Source organism: Mus pahari, chromosome 1, assembly GCF_900095145.1.
Source record: "Mus pahari chromosome 1, PAHARI_EIJ_v1.1, whole genome shotgun sequence".
Lineage (NCBI taxonomy): Eukaryota > Metazoa > Chordata > Mammalia > Rodentia > Muridae > Mus > Mus pahari.
In genome coordinates, this window is record NC_034590.1 from 84,264,654 (window position 1) to 84,288,900 (window position 24,247).

At 37.0% G+C, this 24,247-nt stretch overlaps 1 protein-coding gene across 2 annotated transcripts in view; it reads left to right on the top strand.

Moving 5' to 3' along the window:
- Positions 1 to 24,247, top strand: part of Pde3b (phosphodiesterase 3B) — a 125,556-nt gene that overhangs the window by 83,349 nt on the left and 17,960 nt on the right. Inside the window, exons 5-9 of one of the 2 annotated variants that reach the window (XM_029535460.1) lie at positions 8,339 to 8,445; positions 10,273 to 10,486; positions 11,003 to 11,076; positions 20,727 to 20,899; positions 21,942 to 22,079. In XM_029535460.1, coding sequence (XP_029391320.1) covers positions 8,339 to 8,445; positions 10,273 to 10,486; positions 11,003 to 11,076; positions 20,727 to 20,899; positions 21,942 to 22,079 — 706 coding nt within the window. The remainder of the gene's footprint in view (positions 1 to 8,338; positions 8,446 to 10,272; positions 10,487 to 11,002; positions 11,077 to 20,726; positions 20,900 to 21,941; positions 22,080 to 24,247) is intronic. The other variant, XM_021197072.2, reaches the window with a different exon arrangement.

Genomic DNA, 24,247 nt, shown 5'->3' on the forward strand with positions numbered 1-24,247 from the left:
GTATTATTCCAAAGAAAAGAAACATCAGAGAGTCCCAGAAAGGGCTGGAGTTTCCTTGGAACGGGGTCACCACCTTTTCTGTTCTCATGTGGGTTTTCAGATGCATGATAGGAACAGAAAGTTTGGGGTTACATCTTGTTTCTGTTGAACCTGTGTAGCCTACTTTGTCAATAATAGTTATAATCAAGAAACTATTAAAAAGAAGGTAACAGTTTATCAAAGCTTAGGTCAGCTGGGTACAGAGGATGTTGGAGCCTTTAAAAACCATATCCATGAGTTGGCTTCAGTTCTCAATAGTTCTCAGCTTTCCTAATGCAGTGACCCTTCAGTGCAGTTCCTCATGTTGTGACCCCCAACATAACATTGTTTTTGTTGCTACTTTATAATTTTGCTACTGTTATGAATAATAGTGTTAAAAATCTGTTTTCTGCTGGCCTTAGGTGACATCTGTAAAATGGTCATTCAACTCCCAGAGGGTCATGACCTACAGGTTGAGAACCACTGGCTGAGGGCAACTAAAATCAACTTAGCATCCTGGACCCTTCCGATCTCTTCTGCAGAGGCTCCAACCTAGAGCACTGCCACATGCTAGGCACGCTTTCTACTATCAATGGTGGCACATCTTTCAAATTTATGGAAGCAGTCACCGATCGATTGTGTAGTATGCCAGTTACTGACTTGGAAAGGACAAATTATATTCTCCAGACTTATCATCACAGTTGCTAGTTTAAGGTGGCAAAAATGTTCCAAATCCTGTTTCCACATACATATTATATAATCCCTTGAGAACTGGCTTGAAATGAAAATTGCTAAATCAGAAATCACAGTTAATTTAACTGCGAGGCTGGGAAAATACAGGACCTAAAAATTTATTAATATTAATAAGTAACATTTCCCTAATAACAGAGGATTCAGTTCTTATTCTGAAAGCCATGAAAGATGGAGAGAAACTTCAGTCATTTATCTGGGTTAGTAGAATTGTAATGAATGGAAATTCCATGTTAGGCCACACTATCTTACTACTGAGCAGGTGTCAAGCTAAACTTTATTTAGTTTGAGCTGTGTAAAATTACACATTTGAGACAGTAGATGGCAGGATTGGTACATAGCTGTTCATATGTTAAACTGTTAAGATTTGTATGTGAAATATTCTCAGATAATTATAATTTCCACATTCTTTTATGGTTTGTTAACTTGAATTTTGTTGTGTTTGATCAAAATAATTCCTTTCTCATAAAACTTTAATGTATAGAAGAGTAGAGTCAAGTATGAATAATTTATAGTACAGAAGAATGAGAAGCCGCAAAAATTTTGTCTTGATGGTAAACATGATAGTTTTTTCTCTAATTTATTTAAAAGTATATTTTAGCTTTATATCATTAAGAATAATTAATTTTTATGTATTACAATTGATTTTCTATACCACTAATCATATTGAATTCACATTTATATGTATAAAACATATTGCAAGATTGGCAACAATACAAAACAAAAAAACCCCCACCTTCCATGTTGCCTAGTGTGAGCCTTTGACAACTCTGAAGACTATATGTTGAAATTCAGTGTTCTACGTTTCTAAAAATAGGACAAATCTTGCTGGTGGGTTTTCAGGGTTATTTATCCCTGAAAAAATTATATTGTGGAGAACTTACTGTGAATCTCCTCAATACTCAACACGTTGGCAGTTTTTGCTTTTGATGAGAACACAGGAACATAATTTAATTGAAACATAAAGTACACTCTACTTTTTGTTGGTTTGTTTTGTTTTATTTTATTTTTAGTAGAGCTTTAAAATCTTGGCTCTTACTATTGTACAAACCCAAAGTAAGAATAATTTTTAGACATTGGAATTCATTGTAGTAAGGCTGTACTTCAATGTCCCTTACATCACCAAAGGATTTTACCTCCATAGTAGCTAAGCTAAGAGTTGACACTTCTGTTGCACCAAGGGATGAATTGTAGACATGATTACTTGAATACATATTTCCTGCAATGGTCAAAGCTATCTGACTTGAGTGATTGTATCATTCTCAGCCCACTGGGAACAGGTTACATTCAATTAAGAAATGGTGTGTGTATTAAGATGGTCTATCCATGAAGTCATTCATCAACTGTTTCAATGAACATTGTTTCTGCTTGGAGGGTGGCACAGACATTAGGTGAGGGTAAGATTCTGGTTCATTAGCTGTGATGATTTTGAAAAGTATTCATCGCAGAAAAGAGTAACTTATAAGGTCATTTTCTTCAAAATTTATATAGTAATTATAAGCAAAACATTAAGTTTCACTCTTTATTGTCCTCTTACAAGCCACCTCCCAAATTAATTGTCTACATTTCTTTTGGCTGAATAAATAACTTTGAAATATGTAAGCTGTTCTGAAAACCATAGTATAGTGTAAAAACATCAAATAAACAATCCTACTAATAAAGAGGCTGAGATAGGAGAAGCATGATTTCAAGACCATTATGTGGAACACAGCAAGACTCTGTCGTGTACAAACAAGCAGAAAGTGTATATGGATTGTACAATATTGGACCTGTTTCTCCAATTACCAAATTAAAGAGACTGGATGATAGCCAACAAATTTCTAATTCCTCATATTTTGAATTTCAATTAATTAGGATATGTTGGTAATATTAATTTTCATATTAAGAGATATTAAGGAAAAGTGATTGTTACTTCCTGTTAATTTTCTTGTTAGAGGTGGAATTATGTTTGTGTGGGTTTGTTGAAAGATTACTTTCTTGCTTTTTCTAGCAAGAGAGTGTTTCACCCCTTGTGTCAGTGTTTTCCATCTATTATCCTTTGTAGGGCTGGATTTGTGGAAAGATACTGTGTAAATTTGGTTTTGTTTTATCATAGGATATCTTGTTTTCTTCATCTATGGTAATTGAGAGTTTTTCTGGGTATAGTAGCCTGGGCTGGCATTTGTGTTCTCTTAGGGTCTGCATGACATCTGCCCAGGATCTTCTAGCTTTCATACTTTGCGTGAAGTCTGGTGTAATTCTGATAGGCCTGCCTTTATATGTTACTTGACCCTTTCCCCTTACTGTTTTTTAATATTTTTTCTTTGTTTAGTGCATTTGTTTTGATTATTATGTGACAGGAGGAATTTTCTTGTCCAGTCTATTTGGAGTTCTGTAGGCTTCTTGTATGTTCATGGGCATCTCTTTCTTTAGGTTAGGGAAGTTTTCTTCTATAATTTTGTTGAAGATATTTACTGGCCCTTTAAGTTGGGAATCTTCATTCTCTTCTATACCAATTATCCTTAGGTTTGGTCTTCTCATTGTGTCATGGATTTCATGGACGTTTTGGGTTAGGAGCTTTTTGCTATTTGCATTTTTTGACTGTTGTGTCAATGTTTTCTATTGTATCTTCTGCACCTGAGATTCTCTCTTCTATCTCTTGTATTGTTGTTGATGTTTGCATCTGTGACTCCTGATCTCTTTCCTAGGTTTTCTAACTCCAGGGTTGTCTCCCTTTGTGATTTCTTTATTGTTTCTAGTTCCAGTTTTAGATCCTGTATGGTTTTCCTTTGCCTCTTTGGTTGTGTTTTCCTGTAATTCTTTAAGGGATTTTTTTTTTTTCCAGACAGGGTTTCTCTATGTAGCCCTGGCTGTCCTGGAACTCACTCTTAGACCAGGCTGGCCTCGAACTCAGAAATCTGCCTACCTCTGCCTTCCAAGTGCTGGGATTAAAGGCGTGCGCCACTACTGCCCATCTCTAACGGATTTTTGTATTTTGTCTTTAAGGGTTTCTAGCTGTTTTCCTGTGTTCTCCTTTATTTCTTAAAGGGAGTTATTTGTGTCCTTCTTAAAGGCCTCTGTCATCATCATGAGAAGTGATTTTAGATCTTAGTCTTGCTTTTCTGGTGTGTTGGGGTATCCAAGACTTGCTATGTTGGGAGAATTGGGTTCTGATGATGCCAAGTAAACTTGGTTTCTGTTGCTTATGTTCTTATGCTTGCCTCCTGTCATCTGGTCATCTCTAGTGCTACCTGCCCTGGCTATATCTATCTGGAGCTCATCCTTCCTGTGATCCTCATTGTGTCAGAACTCCTCAGAATTAAGCTGTCTCTGTGATCCTGTGATTCTGGGATCCTGGGATCCTAAGATCCTGGGTGTGTCAGAGCTCCTGGGACCCTGAGATCCTGGTGTGACCAAGCCCCTGGGATCCTGTGATCTTGGGTGTGTTGGAGCACCTAGGAGTGAAACTTCCTTTGGGTGTTGTGGGACTGGCTATAGAGTTTGCGCTCAAGGTGTGCTTAGGGCACCAGTCCAGACAGACCAGAAGGAACTTGTGCCTGCCACTGGTCTGGCAGAGTTCCTACATGTCTGGGTCCCACTGGTCCTAGTTACTCCCGATGTTGGGACGGATATTGTGTCCTCCTCACCTCTGATCCTGTCAGTTTTTCCTTTCCTTTCCTTTCCTTTCCTTTCCTTTCCTTTCCTTTCCTTTCCTTTCCTTTCCTTTCCTTTCCTTTCCTTTCCTTTTCTCTTTTTTCTTTTCTTTTCTTTTCTTTTCTTTTCTTTTCTTTTCTTTTCTTTTCTTTTCTTTTCTTTTCTTTTCTTTTGATTTGTTTATTTTTTATTTTTTTAAGGAAAGTATGATACAGGCCAGTGTGAAATAAGAAAGGGGAAATGAGCTGAGACTTAGGTTTCCTTTCCATAGGAATGAATTATTGTCTTGGAAATACCTACTTGGGCTTAAGTTTTTGTTTTTACTGTTCACATTTGCAGTATGGCAATATATTTTCAGTTAAAAATGTTTGACATTGGCTGGCAAGATGGCTCAGCGTGTAGGAGCCCTGACTGTTCTTCCAAAGGTCCTGAGTTCAAATCCCAGCAACCATATGGTGGCTCACAACCACCCATAATGAGATCTGATGCCCTCTTCTGGCAGCGTCTGAAGACAGCTACAGTGTACTTATGTATAATAATAAATAAATCTTTAAAAAAATGTTTGGCATATTAAATTCAACTCATTTTTATCTAAGTGCTGCCTCATATAATTATAATAAAATACAATCTAGATAAATGTTCATCTTTACTTGAGAAGTGTTTTTGATGTGCACAGATTCTCTGGATTCAGTCATATTTTTTAGATTTAGAAATTTAGCCAAAATAGTAATTGGCTTTATGATATATATTTCCTTTAAATAGACATATACCTAAAATGTTAAATATAATTTTTCTAGTATACAGAATCTGGTTTTTCCATAATAAATTTTCACGTGTTCTTTATACATAGTTGGGACAACATAGTGTGTTGGCTAGTTTTATATACGTTTGACACAAGCCAGGGTCATCTTGGAAGAGGAACCTCAATTCCATCAGGTACTTTAGGCAAAGCTGGTGGGGCATTTTCTTTGATTACTGATCAATGTGTGAGGGCCCAGCTCACTGTGGACAGTGCACTCCTGGGCTGATTGGGTCCTGGGGACTATATAAGTCAAGCTGAGCAAACCCTGCAGGGTAAGCTTTGAGCTCCTCCATGACCTCTGCCTCCAGGCTCCTGCCTTGCGTTCCATCATGAGAGTTATAAGCTGATATAAACAAACTCTTTCCTCTCCAAGTCGCTTTGGGCATGACATTTAATCATAGCAATAGAAACCATAACTGATACAGTTAAGAATTTGTAAAACAACAACAACCACCCCTTTTTGTAATACAAGTCTCTGGATCCATGCTATACAAAATAAATTAATGCACAGATAAATATTTTTATCTGCACTAAGTTGTGGCCTTTAGCTACAAATAGATGTTCAACATTTGGATGGTGTCTAGTATGACTAAATCATTGAATTATAAGTAAATATTAGAGAATTTAGTTTAAAAAGTCATGTGACCATCATAAAGACATACACTAAATGATGTCAATTACTACCAGTGATACTTTTATCCAGGAAACGTTAGGGTGTTTTGCAGTAGCTCTGCATTCTCTGCATTCACCTCGGTATTGTTATAGTTCTCTCTAATCCTAGGTTTTTAGGTCTTGATTTGAACTCAGCTTTGTGCTTGATTAAAGTTTTCCTGACTATGAATTTAACGTGATTACAGTATTAAACCTCTCTGAATATAACTGAAACCAAATTTCTAATCCCTCAGATGTCTTTTTTAAATTTGTTATCTGTTTTTGGCCTTTATTTCTTGGTATAATTCTATCTTTCTCTGGCTTAGGGATTGTTTACAAAGTTAAATTACCTTGAACAGTTGCTAATATTTTTGTACCCTGTACCTTATTTCACAGAAACAGTTAAGTCTATTGGTAATGGTGCCCCGTGTTTCATCTTCTCCTTTATCACTTAACTTACACTATTTTATAGTTTTGCTACAAGCCACTTGGGCTGTTGAGTTAGCCTCCTCGACAGTTTTAGTGTCCTTCACCAATTGTTTGATCTTCCTTAAGGAAGGCGTGATTGTACGGCTTTTCTAATCATTAAGTTTTGGGATGCCTTACTAATACATATAGAATAATTCTGAACACTTATTCTGGAAGTTGAAAATCTGTTATTACCTTATTACATATCTGCAGTCTTACTTGGAAAAGATGGAAATCAATGTCTTTCAAAGAATGAGGGTAACAAAAGTTACTGGGTTAACTTACACTGAAAGACAACAGAAACAGCAAAAATGTTGCTGATTAAAAAAGAGCATTGAAAATAATTTGGAAAGCTCTCTACATGAAAACAACTTCTGTTAGATTTCTTGGCAAAATAACTGAATGATGAGCAAAAGCTGTCAGCTTCTGAGAAAAGCAGCTTTGTTCAGTAAGAAGTAATCTGTTCAGCTTGTGGATTTCCCTAACCCCCCTCCCATTTATGAAACTTCTCACTTTCTAGTCATTCTCACTGAAGTCTTTCAGTTATGGTGCAGGGTTTGTGATTACACTACTATAGATCTTTAAAGACAGATGGCTTGTTAAAAATGTCCTGTATAGTCTGGTGTTCAAGTTGAATTTCGATGTTGATGTTGTAAAGAGAAAGTAGTCGCTCAAAATTGCACAGTAGACAAGATATATATGTTGTAAAGTAAAAACCTAAACAGTCTATTATTTATTTGCCCCCCCCCAAATCCTTTGAACACCTTTATCAATACTGTGCTATATCTATAGTGAATGTGGATATAAAAAAGACACAGACCCAAAAGAAACTCACAGATCAATGTGAGAAATTAATCTCTAGGGACTGGGCAAATGGCTCAGTGAAAAAAACTGCTTGCTATACAAGTGTAAGGGTCTGAGTTTGGATTCCTGGCACCTATATAAATGCTGGGTTGGAAGTTCATTTGTAATGTCAGCACTCAGAAGGCAGAGAAAAGGTATCCCGAGACCAACGTATTAGCTAGGCTAGCACTATTAGCAAGCTTTGGGCTCAATGGTAAGACTGAGTGTGATTGAGATCAATCAGTGAAGATTCCATATGCCAGTCACAAGCCTCCTCACACTTGCTTATACATATACAAGTGTACCTGCCTGTGAACACATATATGTGCCCATACACATGAACATGCATACACACATGCACTCATACCACATAAACATTCAAAAAATCTTTAAGCATTAAAATTATGACCAATATGGGAACATTTATAATAGAAATAGAAATCAGCACCTCTGAGGTCAAAAGTAGCTCCTCATTGAGTAAAGAGCAGGAAGGATGTATGGAGATGGGAGAAGCTTACTGAGAACAGAGCCTAGATCAATAAAACTTGAAAGCAAGTAGACATAGAATGTAGCCCTAAGGCCTGCTCAATTGCTGTGATGAGTTTGGCATACTTATAACTATTTAGAAAAATGCCCGCTAAATAAGTGACTTACAGGAGTAGCAGTCAGTATATGTTTAAGGTCACATCTGGAGGCAACCTGTATCATCTGAAACCTTGTTAGAAAACCATATTAACGTGGCCTATCTAAGACTTTACCAAACTGGAAACTGTGGGGGTGGAAGCAGAGTCTGTTTTAAGAAGCCTTCCAGGTGATAACTTACCTTCAGAATGATGAATAGATTACACCTGCTGGGCTGAACCTGCTCCATCGTGTTTTGTGATAAGCATCATGAGGAAACTCACTTGAGCCAGTTTGGAGCATTCAGAGGCCTCACTGCTACTGTGACAACACCGAGAAATTGCATCAGAAACATGAACAGAAAAGTCAGAAGAATTTTTTATTTTGCTCTTTTAATAGAAAAGCTTTACTGGCTCTCCTCTAGGTCTGAGGTAGAAGTCCTATGTTGGAGTGTAGAAGTATTAATTTGCTAATTGATTTGCAAAGAGATTGGGAAAAAAAAGGAATTTTTATGATTTAAAAATTCTTACCTTTTCCTTTTTTTTTTTTTAGTCATGGATGCCACCTAAATGGACCTTTTAGTTCAAATCTTTTGACAATTCCAAAGCAGAGGTCATCATCTGTGTCACTGACGCACCATGCAGGTCTGAGAAGAGCTGGTAAGAAATCATCCTGTTTTACAAATAACCTTAATGTTGGACAGGCTGACTTTGCACCCATGGGCTCTTTCTATCTCAGCCTTTCAAGTAGTTGGAACTTAGGTGTACATTATCTTATCTGGCTTACAAATGATTCTTTTTAAATTAAACATTGGAGCCCTCAAACCATATGGTAATGTACATACTTTTCATTTCACAAATTTTGAATATCATATATTGTGTTAACATGATTAAGTCATTTGTGTTGACTACTACTTGGTCCATTGTTAGTTCACGCAGTAAACATATTTTCAACCTATATGTACTATATACTTTGATAGATAGTAGCATTTGGATAGAACATAAAAAATTATTTTACTGACTTGAAATAGGTACAGATCCAGAACAAGAGAATTTTTTTAGAAGAATGTACTGATTTTTTAAAATGATAATTGTGGTAAAATATTTAGTATGAGGGTAGAAAATTCCCAGCCTGTAACCTGACAGTTATAGGCATTCTCTGGATGCCCTTTCCTTCGGACTCTGCTCCACTCTTTGTCCCTGCATTTCCTTTTGACAGGAGCAATTCTGGATTATTACTTTTGAGGTGGGTGGGTGGCCCTCAACCAGGGACCATGCCTATCCACTGGACATGGTCTCTACAGGTTCTATCTCACCGATGTTGGGTATTTTGGCTAATGTCCTCTCTGTTGGGTCCCGGGAACCTCTTGGGTCCCTGGCATCTGGACTTTCTAGTGGCTACCCCCAGGTCCCCCTCTCCCACTGCTACACACCTCCTTTCAAATTCCTGACCCTCTGTACTTCTTCATCTCTCTTTCTGAACTGGCTCCCTTTTCCCTCCCCCTCCTGTCTCCCTCCCAGGTCCCTCTCTCCCTCTACTTTCCAAGATTATTTTCTTCTCCCTTCTGAGTAGGACTATAGCATCTTCTTGGGTTTCATATGGTCTGTGAGTTGTATCGTGGGTATTTCGAGTTTTGTTTTGATTTTTGGTTTTTTGGCTAATATCCACTAATCAGTGAGTACATACCATGTGTGTTCTTTTGTGACTGGATTACCTCATTCAGGATATTTTCAAGATCCCAACTATTTGCCTGCAAATTTCATGAAGTCATTATTTTTAATAGCTGAGTAGTACTCCATTGTGAAAAAGTACCACATTTTCTATATCCATTTCTCTGTTGAGGGACATCTGGGTTCTTTCCAGCTTCTGGCTATTATAAATAAGGCTGCTATGAACATAGTGAAATTCAACACATTTTTAGCATAAAGTAGTCTCTAAGCCTTTGTTGAATGAAGTGGAAACTCGTGGATGTTTCTTTTAAAAGGACCCATCCCTATGCTAGTATAATTTTGTCAATTTGCTTAATGTTGTTACGAACTTTAGTTTTCCAATATTGAATATTATGAATTAAGACTTTTTGTCATGTGGATAGTCGAGCTTTTTAAAAATAGAATGTAAACGATAGCTGATCTGTTTTTCTTTTTTTCTTACAATCACAGGCCTTTCATAAAATATAAAAGATCAAGACCAATGTAAACTCAAAAATTTCTGCTGTGCAGCTAGACGTTTAAAGGAACTCACTATTTATATTGTATATGTTGTTATGCCAGAGGCTGATAACTACTAATTACCTAGTAGTGATCAATAATGACAAATATACCAGATGCTTAAATTTAGACTGTATCAAAGCACAGCATAGATACAAACTTATTAAGTAATTGAAATTTTTAGGAGGCAAATGCTCTTTATGAAAACTCAAGATACATACAGTGAATGCATACTCATAAATCCATACTTATTTATATATCCTCTCTCTTGATTTTTAGGTGCTTTGCCCAGCCTCAGTCTTCTGAATTCTTCAAGCCATGTACCAGTGTCTGCTGGCTCTCTAACTAATCGATCACCCATAGGATTTCCTGATACCACTGATATTCTTACCAAACCGAATATTATTTTACATAGATCACTGGGCAGTGTATCAAATGCAGCAGATTCCCATCAGTACCTGATGAGGAACCCTGATAGCAATCTGTGTAGCAGGTAAGTTCCACAGCCACTCTGTTTCTGTTTTAGAACACAAGTTCTCTGAAAAGTATTAGCAGTTTTCTGATTCTGTATTGTAAGTGGAGGATATATTAAAATTGTATCCTCTTGATATATATAGTAGTTTTAAACAAAGCTTTTCTCAGCTTAGTGCTATTATTTTCCAGATAAATAATCTCTATCTGAGGTGAAATACAATAGTATTTTACTCCTCATATCATTTCGGTAAACAGAATTATTGGTTAATTTGCAGTCCCTTGTTGATTTGGTCTTCTTAGAAATACAGGGTTTTAAACTTAGACACCACTATTGACTTTCAAAAGTGTGTTATTTCCTTACGGACACAGGAGTTTCCTAAATAATACCATTCAGGTTTATGCACAGATTAACGTCTTAGGATATGTTACAGTTGAGATCTCATTTAAAATTCAGGCAGATTTCCTAGTTATGTTTAGGTAAAATAAAACAAAACTTCATTTATCATATATATATTTATCTGTTTTATTCTATAAGCTGTGGACACCAAATACTCAAATATGTTTCAGCATGTGAACCTGATGGTACAGACTGCCACAGTGAAAAATCAGGTGAGATTGCATTAGTTATATGTATTTTGAGTTCAAGGCTAGTGTTACAGTGCTTGTTTAAACATCCATTTCCCTAGTTTTACATTTCTGGATTTTTGTTTTCTGTGGTGCTGGGGTGAAACTCAGGAGAATCACATGTGCTGAGTGAATACTCCACACTGATTACATCACAGCTCACACTTCCTCATCTTCATGGTGGGTAGTACAGTGGATTTTACTTGTTCTCCAGGATTAGTAAGAGTGACTAATGAGTGACAGGTGCTGGGCATATTTTGAAGAGCAAGAAATGTGTTGTACAGATGAATATAGTCTTTGGTTATGACTAGTTTTAATAAATAGTGAAATTAGTAATGTGGAAACCTGTACCACACAATTTATGTTTATGTTTGAAAGGGATTATGTAGTTTCATGGTATTGAGAGAAATGATTAGTATCATTATGAAGCATTTTATACCCTCAGACAAGAAATGCTATTGATGAAATTTTAGCTATTCCATAACTTTAACGTATAAGCTCTAAAAGGCTATATCTTAGGCAAAACGGTAACAGAGAAATAGGCTCTCACCAATCCTTTCTAGACTATAAAATTCACTTTTAAATGTATACAACTCAACAGGTTTTAAAAACATACTTATTTGTTTGTTTGTTTTATATAATTTACACCTGATAAGTTGTTTAAAAGAAGACTGACTAATCCTTCACGCACACACTTCCCAAAACAATACAGCCTTGCAGCTTCCTCATTTGACTTGTGTTACTCGAACACCACATAGAGCCATCACAAGAACAGGCAACAGACTGATATCTTTTATGTGCAAATGTAAAAATGTCCCCTGTGGTATTCCAAAATGCAAGAATCATGGGGTATCCAAAGGTTAATAAATTATATATATCAAATACAGAGGGAAATAAAATCACATGATAGTGTCAAGAGAAAAAAGAAGCAATAACAATTTTGTTTGTGGACAGAACCAAACTTATAATAGACAAGATAGTTCCTCAACTTGATAAAAGGTATATCCACTGCTAACATTCGTAATTCAAAAGAGATAATATTATTCTTTAATTTTTATTATAATTAATTTATTGTTTATGTGGCTGAGGTTTGAACTGAGAGTGCTGTGACTACTTGACAAGGACTCTACCACTGAACTCCATTCCTAAATGTCTTACATTTTACTTAGAGAGAAATTTGGGAAAAATAATTAAGTACAAATTTTACTATGTCTGATAGGAAAAAAATATTGGCTTTAGCAATTTAAAGCTTACTTAAACCTGTTGGGGCAGGCTTTGTTAGCTACTTGGGAGTATACAGTCTGGGCTACAGAGTGAAAGCCAGCCTGGCTAGACAATAGATAAAGGCCATTCTTTGCAAATTAATGAGGCCTGTTTGAAACTTCCAACTTTTAAAAATTTATGTGTATATGTTTTGCCTGCATGTATAGTCTATGCACTGTGTGCATTGATTGCCTATGGGAACCAAAAGAAGGTCTTAGTTTCTCGGAATTTTTGTTACAGGTAACTAACCACCGTGAGCCACCATGTGGGTGCCAGAAGTTGAACCTAGTTCCTCTGGAAAAACAGCCAGTACTGTTAACTGCTGAACCATCCCTCTAGTCCTCTGCCTTAAAATGTAAAACTAAAAAGGGGGCCGAGGATATAGCTCAGTGGTAGAGCTTTTACCTACCACCACCAATAAGGTCCTGGTTCAGTACCCACTGGTACCTAAAGGAGGAAGCAAAAAAGGAAATAAAAGTGATTATTATTCAAAGGTACTAATAAGAAAATGAAAGGACAAATCCAGAGTAACAGGAGATATTTGCAAATTATTTGGCTAAATAGAAATTGTATCCAAGTAGTATAAAGAGCTTTAAAAATTTAATAGTAGTATGTCAGACTACTTAGATAAAAATGGAGAAAAGTACTTGTAGTATGAATGCAGGAAGAGGGGGCAAAAGATCATGAATTTGAGGTCAGCCTGGGTACCTAGTAAAACCTGTGTCAAAAAATAACATAAAATAAATAAAGCATGAAGAAGAAGAGGAGTAGGAGGAGCATGTGGTAGTATTTCAGTGACAGTCATTTGACAAAAAAAGCTAACTGGATAATTAAATGGAAAAAGATAGTTGACATTGTTAGGGAAATGCAATTACTACTACACTGAGATCACACCAATACTCTAAGTAGAATAGCTAAAGTCAAAGGGAGAGTCACTTGTGAAAGGGTGCAGAGGAATTTGGACCCTGTAAAAAAAATTTGACAGTTTCTAGAAAGTTACATGTAGATTTACATGACTCAGTAGTATTACAGTCCAGAATATACCAGGAGAAAACACATACAATGCATCCTTAGTCATCATAGTGCAGGCGTGGGAGCAGTACAAACTCCAGCTTGTGAGTTGATAAATGCTGTAGGCATACGTCTGTAAACTGTGTTTAGCAGTTACAATGATGAACTTTTGATATATGGTCCAACAACACAAATAATATTGTTTTAAGTGAAAGAAGCCAGGTTCAAAATACTTACAGTTTATACATACATATATAATAAATATTATTATATCTACAAGAAATCCTCAAAATGTAAATTTATACAATGTCAGAACAGTTGAGATCTAAAAGGAGAATGGAGATTAACAACAAACATCCATGAGGGATGTTGTGTAGATGATGAGAGTGTTCTAAAAGTAGATAACATGATAGTTGTGTAACCTTCTATTTACTAAAAATATTTACTTGTACACTGAGAGTACAAGCTAAATTTTCTTTTATTCACCCAAAATTGAGGTGCTAACACCTGAAGTGTAGGGGCTTTTAGGAGGGAATCGTTGTTGAAGGTGAGATTATTTCCTTTAAAGGGCTCACTAGAACTTTGTTGCTTTCCTTCTACTGTATGAGAAACTGGCCTTCCGAAACCTGAGAACTTTGCCAGAATACCACTGCACTGCTCCTCCCACCTCTCCACTGTGAGAATAAACTGTTGCTCATAAGCCACCGATATGAGACATTCTGCTATAGTGTCCTTATCAGACATGGTGGCCTTGAATGAACAAGTGAATGAATTACAATTAATACAGCTTTTAAGAAATATATATTTTTTTTTTTACTACTTCTCATAGATCTCTGGAACAATTGGTCTTTGAGGGGAGATTCCTACTTGAGTACATGTGACCAGAGTAGGCAGCACTCATGTGAAGTGTTACCAGGCTGAGTTTTTTTTAAATTCTTGTTTATTATGGCATTATATCTGCATTTAGCAGGCTTCAGATGTTTATGAATTTATATTCAACTTATATAGTAATTTCTGTTTCTCACCAGAGCACAGGATAGTTTATGTTCTAGAAACTCAGTCAAAAGCATTTCTCTTTCTTAAACTTCAAATGACTAAATAGTTCATGCTGTAAATTTCCATAAATGTTTTTTGAGATTAGAGGACTTTCGGTTTTATCTGAGTAAGTTGAAATTCTTATCAATTATTTTTTCTATTATTAAAAATAGTTTTTAAAATCTCAAATAATATGTATTGTGATTATGACTCTCCTCCCTCTACTCCTCCCAGTTCCTCCCCACCTTCCCTCCCATTTGGATTTACTCCTTTTCTGTCTCTCATTATAACAAGTCTTCTAAGAGATTATAATATGATAGGATAAAACAAAACAAAACAAAACAAAAAAGCTGAAAACAAGGCACAAGAATCAGAGAGCCTCTTCTTAGAACACTCAGGAATCTCATAAAGACATTAAACTGGAATCCATGGTATATACACAGAGGCCCCAGAGTGCCTAGCACAGACCCATGCAGGTCCTATGTGTGGTGCCTCAGTCTCTCAGTTCCTATCCTGTGAGCTTTGACCATGTTGATTTAGATGGTCTTGTTTTGTTCAGTCCCTCTGGCTCATACACTCTTTCTGCCTCCTCTTCCATGGGGTTCCCTGAGCCTTGAGGAGAGGTATTTGATGGAGATATCCATTTAGGGCTGAGTGTTCCAAGACCTTTCCCCCTTTGCGTATTGTCTGGTTGTGGGTCTCTGTATTTGTTCCCTTCTGTTGCAGGAAGAAACTTCTCTGATGATGATCAAGCAAGTCATTAATCTATGTATATAGCAGAATGAAATCAGGAGTCATTTTATTGCTACATTTTTTATAAAAGAGCAGGACTTTTTGTTTTACCCTAATTCCCTGGGCTATCTATCTAGTTCTTGATTCTTGCTTCCCTGAACAGTGTCAGGTGTGGGCTCCATCTGTGGAGTGGGCCTTAAGTCAAATCAGATATTGGTTGGTTACTCCCACAGCTCAGTAGCACTATCACTGTAGCATACCTTGCAGGTAGAACACCATTGTCCATTCAAAGGTTTGTGGTTGGTTGGTTATTATAGTTCTCTTTTGGTAGCACACAAAGAGCCTTCTGTAGCAAAGACTCTAGCCCATCAGGGTGAGGACTCTCTGAAGGCACTGACTTGACTTCTTCATGTTCAGTGAGGTGTGTAGGTGTGGTCTTCAGCAATAGGGCCTTACTGTCAATTTGTGGAGAGCAAATATATAGTCTTGACCTGGGTTGTTTGGGGATTCCCATGAGACCCCTTTGCCAACAACTCAATTAGATGGAATGCAATCCCAGCATTGGAAGCTTCATTTGGTGACAAGAAATAGCAAATTGGGACTTTGTCTTCCCCATTATTTGGCAATTCCATTTAGATCACCTTCATATATGCATTTATTTTAGCAAGCTTCTACTGTATTTGGTTTCCATGCTACTCCCAAATGGCCCTGATCTCAGCAGCCTCTCCTCATAGTCCCTCCCTCCTCCTACCGTTCCACACCACCTCTCCCAACCTGCTCCCCACTTGTTCCTTCTGTTACAATTCCTATCCACCCATAACTATTCGATTCTCCTTTTCTAATGAGAGCTATCTGTACACCTTAGTCCCTTACATAGAACCTTTGTGGTTCTATGGATTATAGCTTGGTTATCATGATGTAACAGCTAATACTCACATATAAGTGTGTGTGTATATATATATATATATATATATATATATATATATATATATATATTTTGTCTTTTTGGGTCTACGATGCCTCACTTAGAATGATTTTTTTTTTCTAGTTCCATCTATTTACCTCCAAAATGTCATGATTTCTTTTTTTTTTTTTAAATGAGTGTAAATGTACCACATTTTCTTTATCCATTCTTCTATTGTGGGACATCTAGGTTGTTTCCAGTTTTTGGTTATTACAGGTTCAGTTACAGACATGTCAGTTTCTTCTCTGAAGAGGACTACAACACTCCCATCCCACACATTTCTAAAGTGCATTACAATAACTCCTCCCTCACGAGAGCTTATTTATTTGCCAATACCATGGACTCTCAAGAAATCTTATGACTTCTCAAAGAGAATATGAATAAAGTGACATTGTAGACTGTAAGTTCCCATTTCCTCCTCTTTCAGAATATAACCAATTAATTTGAAGCCTATGGGAAGGCCAACAGGCATCCATCTTAAAATCCAGCCCAGGCATTCCTACCAAGAAAGCAGCCAGAATTTTCAGTTGTTTAAATCGTTTTTAAAAAAAAATCATGTAATACACATTAAATGTCAGTGATTTTTAAATTAGATTTTCCTTTGTCAGTTTCATACACATACATAATAAGATTAATCTTAACCCCATACCCATTTATTTCCCTCTCATTCCTGTTGTCCCTGCACATAGATTCCTTTCCCAGTTATGTCTGTGTTTTGTGAGCTACTGAGTCTAAGATGGTGTATGTGTTCAACCATGAGTAGGGAGCTTCATAGTTGAGCCTAGTGTGGAAACTAGTAGGTAGACATCTGAAGATATCCCCTTGTACCCCTTGTCTTTTAGACGCAACAGGTCAGCAGAGAGATGTAAAATATGTGTTGTTTCCTTAAATGTTTCTTTTATTGTCTCCTTTTCTTACAAACAGTAACCGGTTCTCTTAATTACATGGCCAGCCCTTCAGCCACTTTCCAGCCCAACCCCTTCAAAGCTTTCTCCCAACCATTCATCCCTCAGTTCTGAACAGTCTGTTTAAACAGTCCCTTCTCCCAGTTTTCCCAGCTGTACACTATAAACAACTGTGCTAGCCTGTCTTCTCAACTGAGCTTCCCCTGGCTCAACTGTCACCAGGTGTCTTCTCTTCTCACACTGCTAGCTCAATTCACTTCCAACTGTCTGCTACCAATACCTTCTCTGGTTCAGCTCAGGTCCTGCTGGCTCCTATTTTCTCTCTGCTCAATCTTTTCTGCTCCATTATCTTCCTTCTCTAGCCTCACTCTATCTTCTTTCTGTACCAACTGTCTTCTCTAACCCTACTCTTCTGCCACCTGGTCCCTACTACTCTTCCTTTTTCAGCCTCTGCTGGCTTTTTAAATCCTTCCCAGAAGTCCAAGAGGCAGCAGGCACTGGCCATAGGATCAAACAATTCTTTTAAAGGTTCAGTTGACTAGCAGCTAGGGATCCTTTAAAGGGCCAGACATACAAAGGATACTACACGGGAGGTAGACCCCATGAACTCATCTCCCACACATTACTGGCTGTTGACCCTTCCAGCCTTGTACAGGCTCACCCAGTGGAGGCAACAACAACTGTTGTATTTGTGATTGTAGTGGCTGTTCTGTCTTCTCTTTCTTAACATTCCTTCTTCCTCTCTTTAAAGATATTCCCTAACTTTTAGAGAAAGTGGTGTAAATGTCCTGTTAGGGCTAAGTACTCAAAGTTCCTATTTTCCTCATTACTTTTATGATCAAATAGTCTTTGTATTCACTGCCATTCACTGTAAAGAGAAGTTTCTTGATCAAGTCTGAGAGTAGCTTTTGTCTGAGTATAAATAAAGGTGTTTAGAAGGTAGTTTAATGTCAGTTGAGCCACTCAACACTGGTTAAGTCTTCCCCTAGGGCCTATGGTCTCCCAAGTCACGGAACTGTGATCAGGTTTGCAGTACCAGGCTTGACATCTTCCTCATGAAAGGGGTTTCACATGCAACCAGAAAATGATCACTTGTCCCCTTTAAGTCCTACCACTATTCCAGCAGTGGCACATCTTGCCTGGTGGGTCACTGTTGCAGTTTGTGCAATTCATGGTTAGACCACTGATGCTTTTCTCCTCCAGCAGCCTGCATAGCACCTTCTATCTATTCAGCAGGGAGCTGGCTTCCAGCTCAGCTTCAAGATGTGTGCTATGTGGTGTTTTCAGCATTAGGGCTTTTCACTTAAAAAATGCAACAATTTGAAACCAAATTCTCGTTTAGAGAGAGTATCATTGTAATGACTGCCCCTATTTACCAAGACTATTCGAATATTATAGTCCCCCTTCCCTATATGCATTATTAAGTGAACTAAGTTACAGTACTCTTTTCAGCACTGCAGGTCTTCTAGAGTTGACTTGATAACTGAGGTGGGTAGTAGGTGTCAGACAGTGGAGCTGTCTAGCTTGGATACACTGGATGAAGAAGTGCTTCTGGTGCTGGCTGAGCTGGAGAGGACAGTGAGGTGCCAGCACCCTGTTTTGATGTGCATGCAGTTTGAGGCCATGAATCCTGTAAACTTTTCCATGCAGCGTTTTGGATGGTGGTTAACCATGCGTAACTAAAACTGGAAAGTGGGGCTTCAGAGAGGCACTACTGTATTCAAAGTTTTATTTTATAAAAGAATGTGTTTTATTTGGAAAATAGTATTTTATAAACAATAGTACTTTCTAACCTTAAATGTTTGCTGTAATTCAGTATGTTAGGTATAGAATTGATTAAATCTTTAAATCACAAGCCGGGTGTGGTGGTGCACGCCTTTAATCCCAGCACTTGGGAGGCAGAGGCAGGCAGATTTCTGAGTTCGAGGCCAGCCTGGTTTACAACGTGAGTTCCAGGACAGCCAGGGCTACACAGTGAAACCCTGTCTCGAAAAACAAAAACAAAAACAAAACAAAAAACAAAAAAAAACCCCAAACTTTAAGTCACATTTTATGTTTAAGATCTGATAAGTTGATTTAGTTCCTATCAACATTTTATGTTTAAGAACAAACATCAGGTTTTGAACCTACTTCTGAAGTTTGCCTTCAGTAAGTACATTTTATTGTCTTTTTTTGATCTTTATAAGATTGTAGCTCTCGAGGTTGCCCATGTTGGCTTCTTCTTAGTAATCAGCTTCCTTGGTAGCTAGGATTATAGGCACGGGACACTGCCCTGCTTAGTGAGGACACTCAAGAACTCATAAAATCCAGCAGGCTAGCTCATGTCTGTAACTCCAGCACTTGGGAGAGTGAAACAGGAGGCTTGCTGTGAGTTGAAGGCCCAACTTCAGCTACATATTTATAGTTCTAGGTCAGCCCATGTTATAAAGGGAGATGCATCCATACACATACACACACGACACTCCCCCCCAACACACACATACAAATAAAAAAACTAGGTTTATTTTAAAAAATTAGCCAGGCTTATAGTGTGGATGAGGTGAGGGGATTGGTAGTTGAGGGGAGACTGGGCAATTTAGTGAGATGCCATCTTAGTAAATAAACAGAACAAAAGTTTAAAAATTCTATTTATTGAAGAGCATATAGAGCATATAGAACATAAATTTAAAGCTTGATGAATTTTTCTACATTGTACAATCTGTACCCAGATCTAGAAACTAAATGTTATCTTAAAATTTCCCTTTATGCACCCTTGAAGCTGTGCCCCTAAGGTAAATGACTTCCCTGTCTCTCAGTGCTCGTGTGTACCACTCATGCATATCATGAAAACTTTAAATGTATTGTGTGTTTGTGAACGATGGCAGGTTAGGGTTGGGGACCTTCATACCATGGCATGCCTGTGGACATCAGACAGCTGGTTGAGTTGGTTCTCTCTTTCCATCTCTATGTGAGTCCCAGGGACTGAACTAGATTGCTAGGTTGTATGACAGACACGGCCAGCTCACTGGATAAAATAACAGTTTTGAGACTTTTAAAAATAATTTTATACGGTGAATAACAGGGTATGGACTTTTTCCCTGCCTTTCTTCATTGATCATTTTTGTGTTTATGAATTCACTCGCATTGTATGTAATTATGTTTTTTATTGTTGCTTACTAGCATATGAATCTCTCACAGGAAAATTACCTGTTTAGGGTGTTATAAATAAAAAAATGTTTAAAACGTGAATAAATACTATTTGGCTACTGGTGTTACTCTGCTTTTCTATGTAACTTGAAAAAAAGAATATTATTAGTCAAATAAACAGAGAAATAATTCAGAATTTATCATTTTGTGGTTGAAATTTTACCTATTTCTTAATTGTGTTCACATATAATTATGAATTTAGAGTTTTTGTTTCATAATCTCTTATGAGGGTTGTTTATACCAAATTGGCAAGCAGTGTCCACTGATAGGGACTATCCTTTTTTGTTTCTCACTTTATAAAGATGCCAGCCCCTTCCTGTCATCAGTGAGTAGCTGTGGTGCGGTTTTGTTGTCTGAGGGTAAGGCCCCTGTACACAGTCAGCAAGAGAGAACCTGTGGTGTGAATGAATGCTTTAACCTCAGCTGGAGTATGGGTCGCTCTAGCAGAGTAGTTTTACATCAGTGACTGGGTTTCATAATAAAGCTACATATTTAAGGAACATTTTATTTCTATTTATTACTATACATATTTTTGAAAGGTGAAGAAGACAGCAGTGTTTTCTCAAAAGAACAATTGAACATTGTGGAAACTCAAGAAGAAGAGGCAGTGAAGAAAGACTACAGGGAATTATTTTTGGAAGGTGATAATCACCTAATGGAAGAGGCACAACAACCAAATGTAAAAGATACTTTCAATAACATTATGTTAAAGGTGAAATACGACATGGATTAGTACTGGCTTCATTGTTTTTAAACAGAACATAATTATCTGTATGATGGAATTTTAATTTTGTTATTGAGAAGTCACAGTTAATGGAATAATGCTTGGTTTATGAGTAACAGTTGTAGACCAATTACCGATGAATACAAAGCTTTGCTCTTTTATGAAAAATCTAATTTTATAGTTGATATATTTCATTTTGTTATTTCTTAATTATATTTTTAAAATGCAGAGACATGTACATAGTTATTGAAAAATGAAGAGAATAATTATTCACATGGCCTCGCAAGTTGGCTCAGTGGGTAAAGTTGCTTGCTGAGCAGCCTGATGGTCTGAGTTCGATCCCTGAATCCACATGTTGGAGGGAGGGAACTATAACTTTGAAAAGTTATCTTTTGATTTTCATAGACATACTGTCACATGTGTGAATGCACACACACAAAATATTAAAAACAGAATGATTACTTCTAATAGTACCATTTTTCCTCAAGCTCAGTATTGAAATTTGTAGGATAAAATCCTATTCACTATTTGGAGATACTAGTCTAGTAAGAAGTACCACTGTTATGAGACAAGGATTTTTTTCTTATGCTTTGGTACGTAAAATGTTTTTAAATGAAAAGAATGGATTTTAGATTTACAGTCATTTGAAAATAAGCTTAATTATATAATATATTAACAGTGATAATATATCATCAGCCTCCTGATGCTAAGATTTGTTTAAAGTCTTGATATGGCATTTAACTAAGAGAAGAAATAGAAGTCAAGATGAAAGAATATTTGAGAAAACCACTACAGAAATGATAGCTAACTGTTGTTAATGTCCATTCTTAAGCATTCTCATTTAGATACACATTTAAAAATATATATGCTCACACATATAATACTAAATTTTGTAAAAATACTTTTATACTGACTATATGTTAAAATGATAACATTTTAGATATATTGGTTTGAAAAAAAAATATGGCTTAAGTTCACTGAAACACAAAGATCTGTAAAAGGTAAAGTTGTTGTTTTCTCCTTTGTTCAGATCGACCAGGAAGTGTCACTGGACCCGGTGTTAGTAGAAGATTATGATTCCTTAATAGAAAAGATGAACAACTGGAATTTTCAGATTTTTGAGCTTGTAGAAAAGATGGGAGAAAAATCAGGAAGGATTCTCAGTCAGGTTTGTCTTCATATCACTACTTTATTACTATATTTTTTCAGATATTGATAAAAGCAAAATCTAAGTTTTACTGGTTTAAGTTCAGGTTCAGAAATGGAATTGTCAATAAATTTATCTTTCAAGTAGCCTTCAAAACATATGGTTAAATGTACATGATACACATGTGTTATATATCCTATGCTATTATTGACATTTGTCATATATAAATATATGTGAAAAATCATTAATTTCAGTATACTAATGAGATTTAAGCTCAGCTAACATAGTAATAAAAATTTACTTTTTCTTGACTTGAGATTTGAAAGGACTTGAAACATGATTTAGTTCTAACTACTAAAATGTGAATATTATTTTTTTTTACCTTTCCTACCTAGAGCTTGGGTGAATAGTTCATTTCATAAATGAACTAAGAGTTAGAGTTCTACTTAATAATTCTGTATAATAATTGACCTTCCTATATAAAGCAATTTTAATTTTGCAACATAGATGCTCTGATCACATCCAAAGACCTAGGTCTATGTGATATGGCTGAAATGCAGACATGTCTTTAGTATATACATCTTTAATCTCAAACAATGGTATTTAATTGAGGGCTAGTACAAAGTGATGAATCAGAGAAAATTTGACAGAATGAGTCAGAGATAGGATAAACCCAACTCTGAGGAGAAAAGCTGTTTAAGAGCAGTGCTGGGACAGTGAAGATCATTCAGTGAGTTTAGCAGTGAGTTGGAAGTTGAGTCAGTTCAGTTCAGTTGAGTAGAGTTGTGTTTGGTGCAGGTCAGTCACTTCATCAGTGAGTTGGGAGTACAGTACAGTGAGCACAGTACAGTGAGTGCAGTGCAGTGAGTGTAGTGTTGTTGCAGGAAATATTTTAAAAAGTTGTCCCACCATCTCTCCTGCCCTGTCAGTCTGTGTTCCTGCTCTGGCACTGGTAAAGGCGGTCCACAACACTATATCACGGTGTGATCCTGCTTGGCGTGGTCTCACCACTGAGATATTCTCTCCCAGCTAGCGAGTTCATCTGGCTTCCACTCATCACCCCACACACCCTACAATTAACCCTCTCAACACCTAGTTACCCAGTAGAAACATGACTTATTATCTAAACAGATTTACATATCAATAAGATCACAGTTTACAAGATGCCAATACAGTAATTTCAGAACCAGTTGATAATGATAAAAGCTTTACCCCAATTATTCTAACCTTGTGAAAATCTTAACTGCTTATGGCTGTTTAAAACCACTCAGAATCAGAATTTCCTTCCTGTTCATCTGTCTCCATGTTGGTTTCTCCTCCTCTTCTTATCCTTTGACCTCTCTGTCCCCCCAACTCCTAGCTCCAGCTCCCTTTTCCTGTCCAATTGCAGGCCTGCCACTGCCCTAATGTGATTGGACAGGGAAAAACCTGCACCATAGTGCAGTGAGCACAGTGTAGTGAGCTCAGTGCAGTGAGCGCAGAGCTGAGCATGGCACAGTAAGTGTGGTGCACTGAGTGTAGTGCACTCAGTATTGTGTGGTGAGTGGAGTGTGGTGAGTGGAGTGCAGTGGGTGCAGTGTACTGAATGTAGTGTAGTGAGTGATTGCAGTGTAGTTTTCTTGTGAGTTCATGCAGTTCAGTGCAGGTGAGTGAGGCAGCTGAGGCCAGAGAATAAGAAGGAGCCATAAGACTAGAACAAATTGCTGGAGTTAATTTGAGGCCAAGCAGATCAATTCAATGAATAGTTGAGAGCTGTCAGCTTGGAGAGGAGTTTGAACTAGACAGCCAGAGTTCAGAACTAGACAGGGTAAACTCATTCCATGGTAAACCTCTAAGATGACAATTATATCAAGCAAATAAAAGTTAAAATATGATTCTCATTAATTCCTTTATTATCTTATCTAAAAAATACAAAACATAAAGGGATGTTTAATGTGGAAGGAATAGAAGGTTTGTCCATTGAATTCTTTAGGATCAAAACTATGATGAATACTTTTTTTTTCAGACTGTTTTTTTTTTTTAACATTGCCACGTTCCACATTCTTTTTTTTTTTTTGATTTTTAATTATTAGTATTATTTTCTTTATTTACATTTCAAATGAATCCCCAAAGTTCCCTATACCCCCCCCCCCGCCCCTGCTCCCCTACCCACCCACTCCCACTACTTGGCCCAGGCCTTCCCGTGTGCT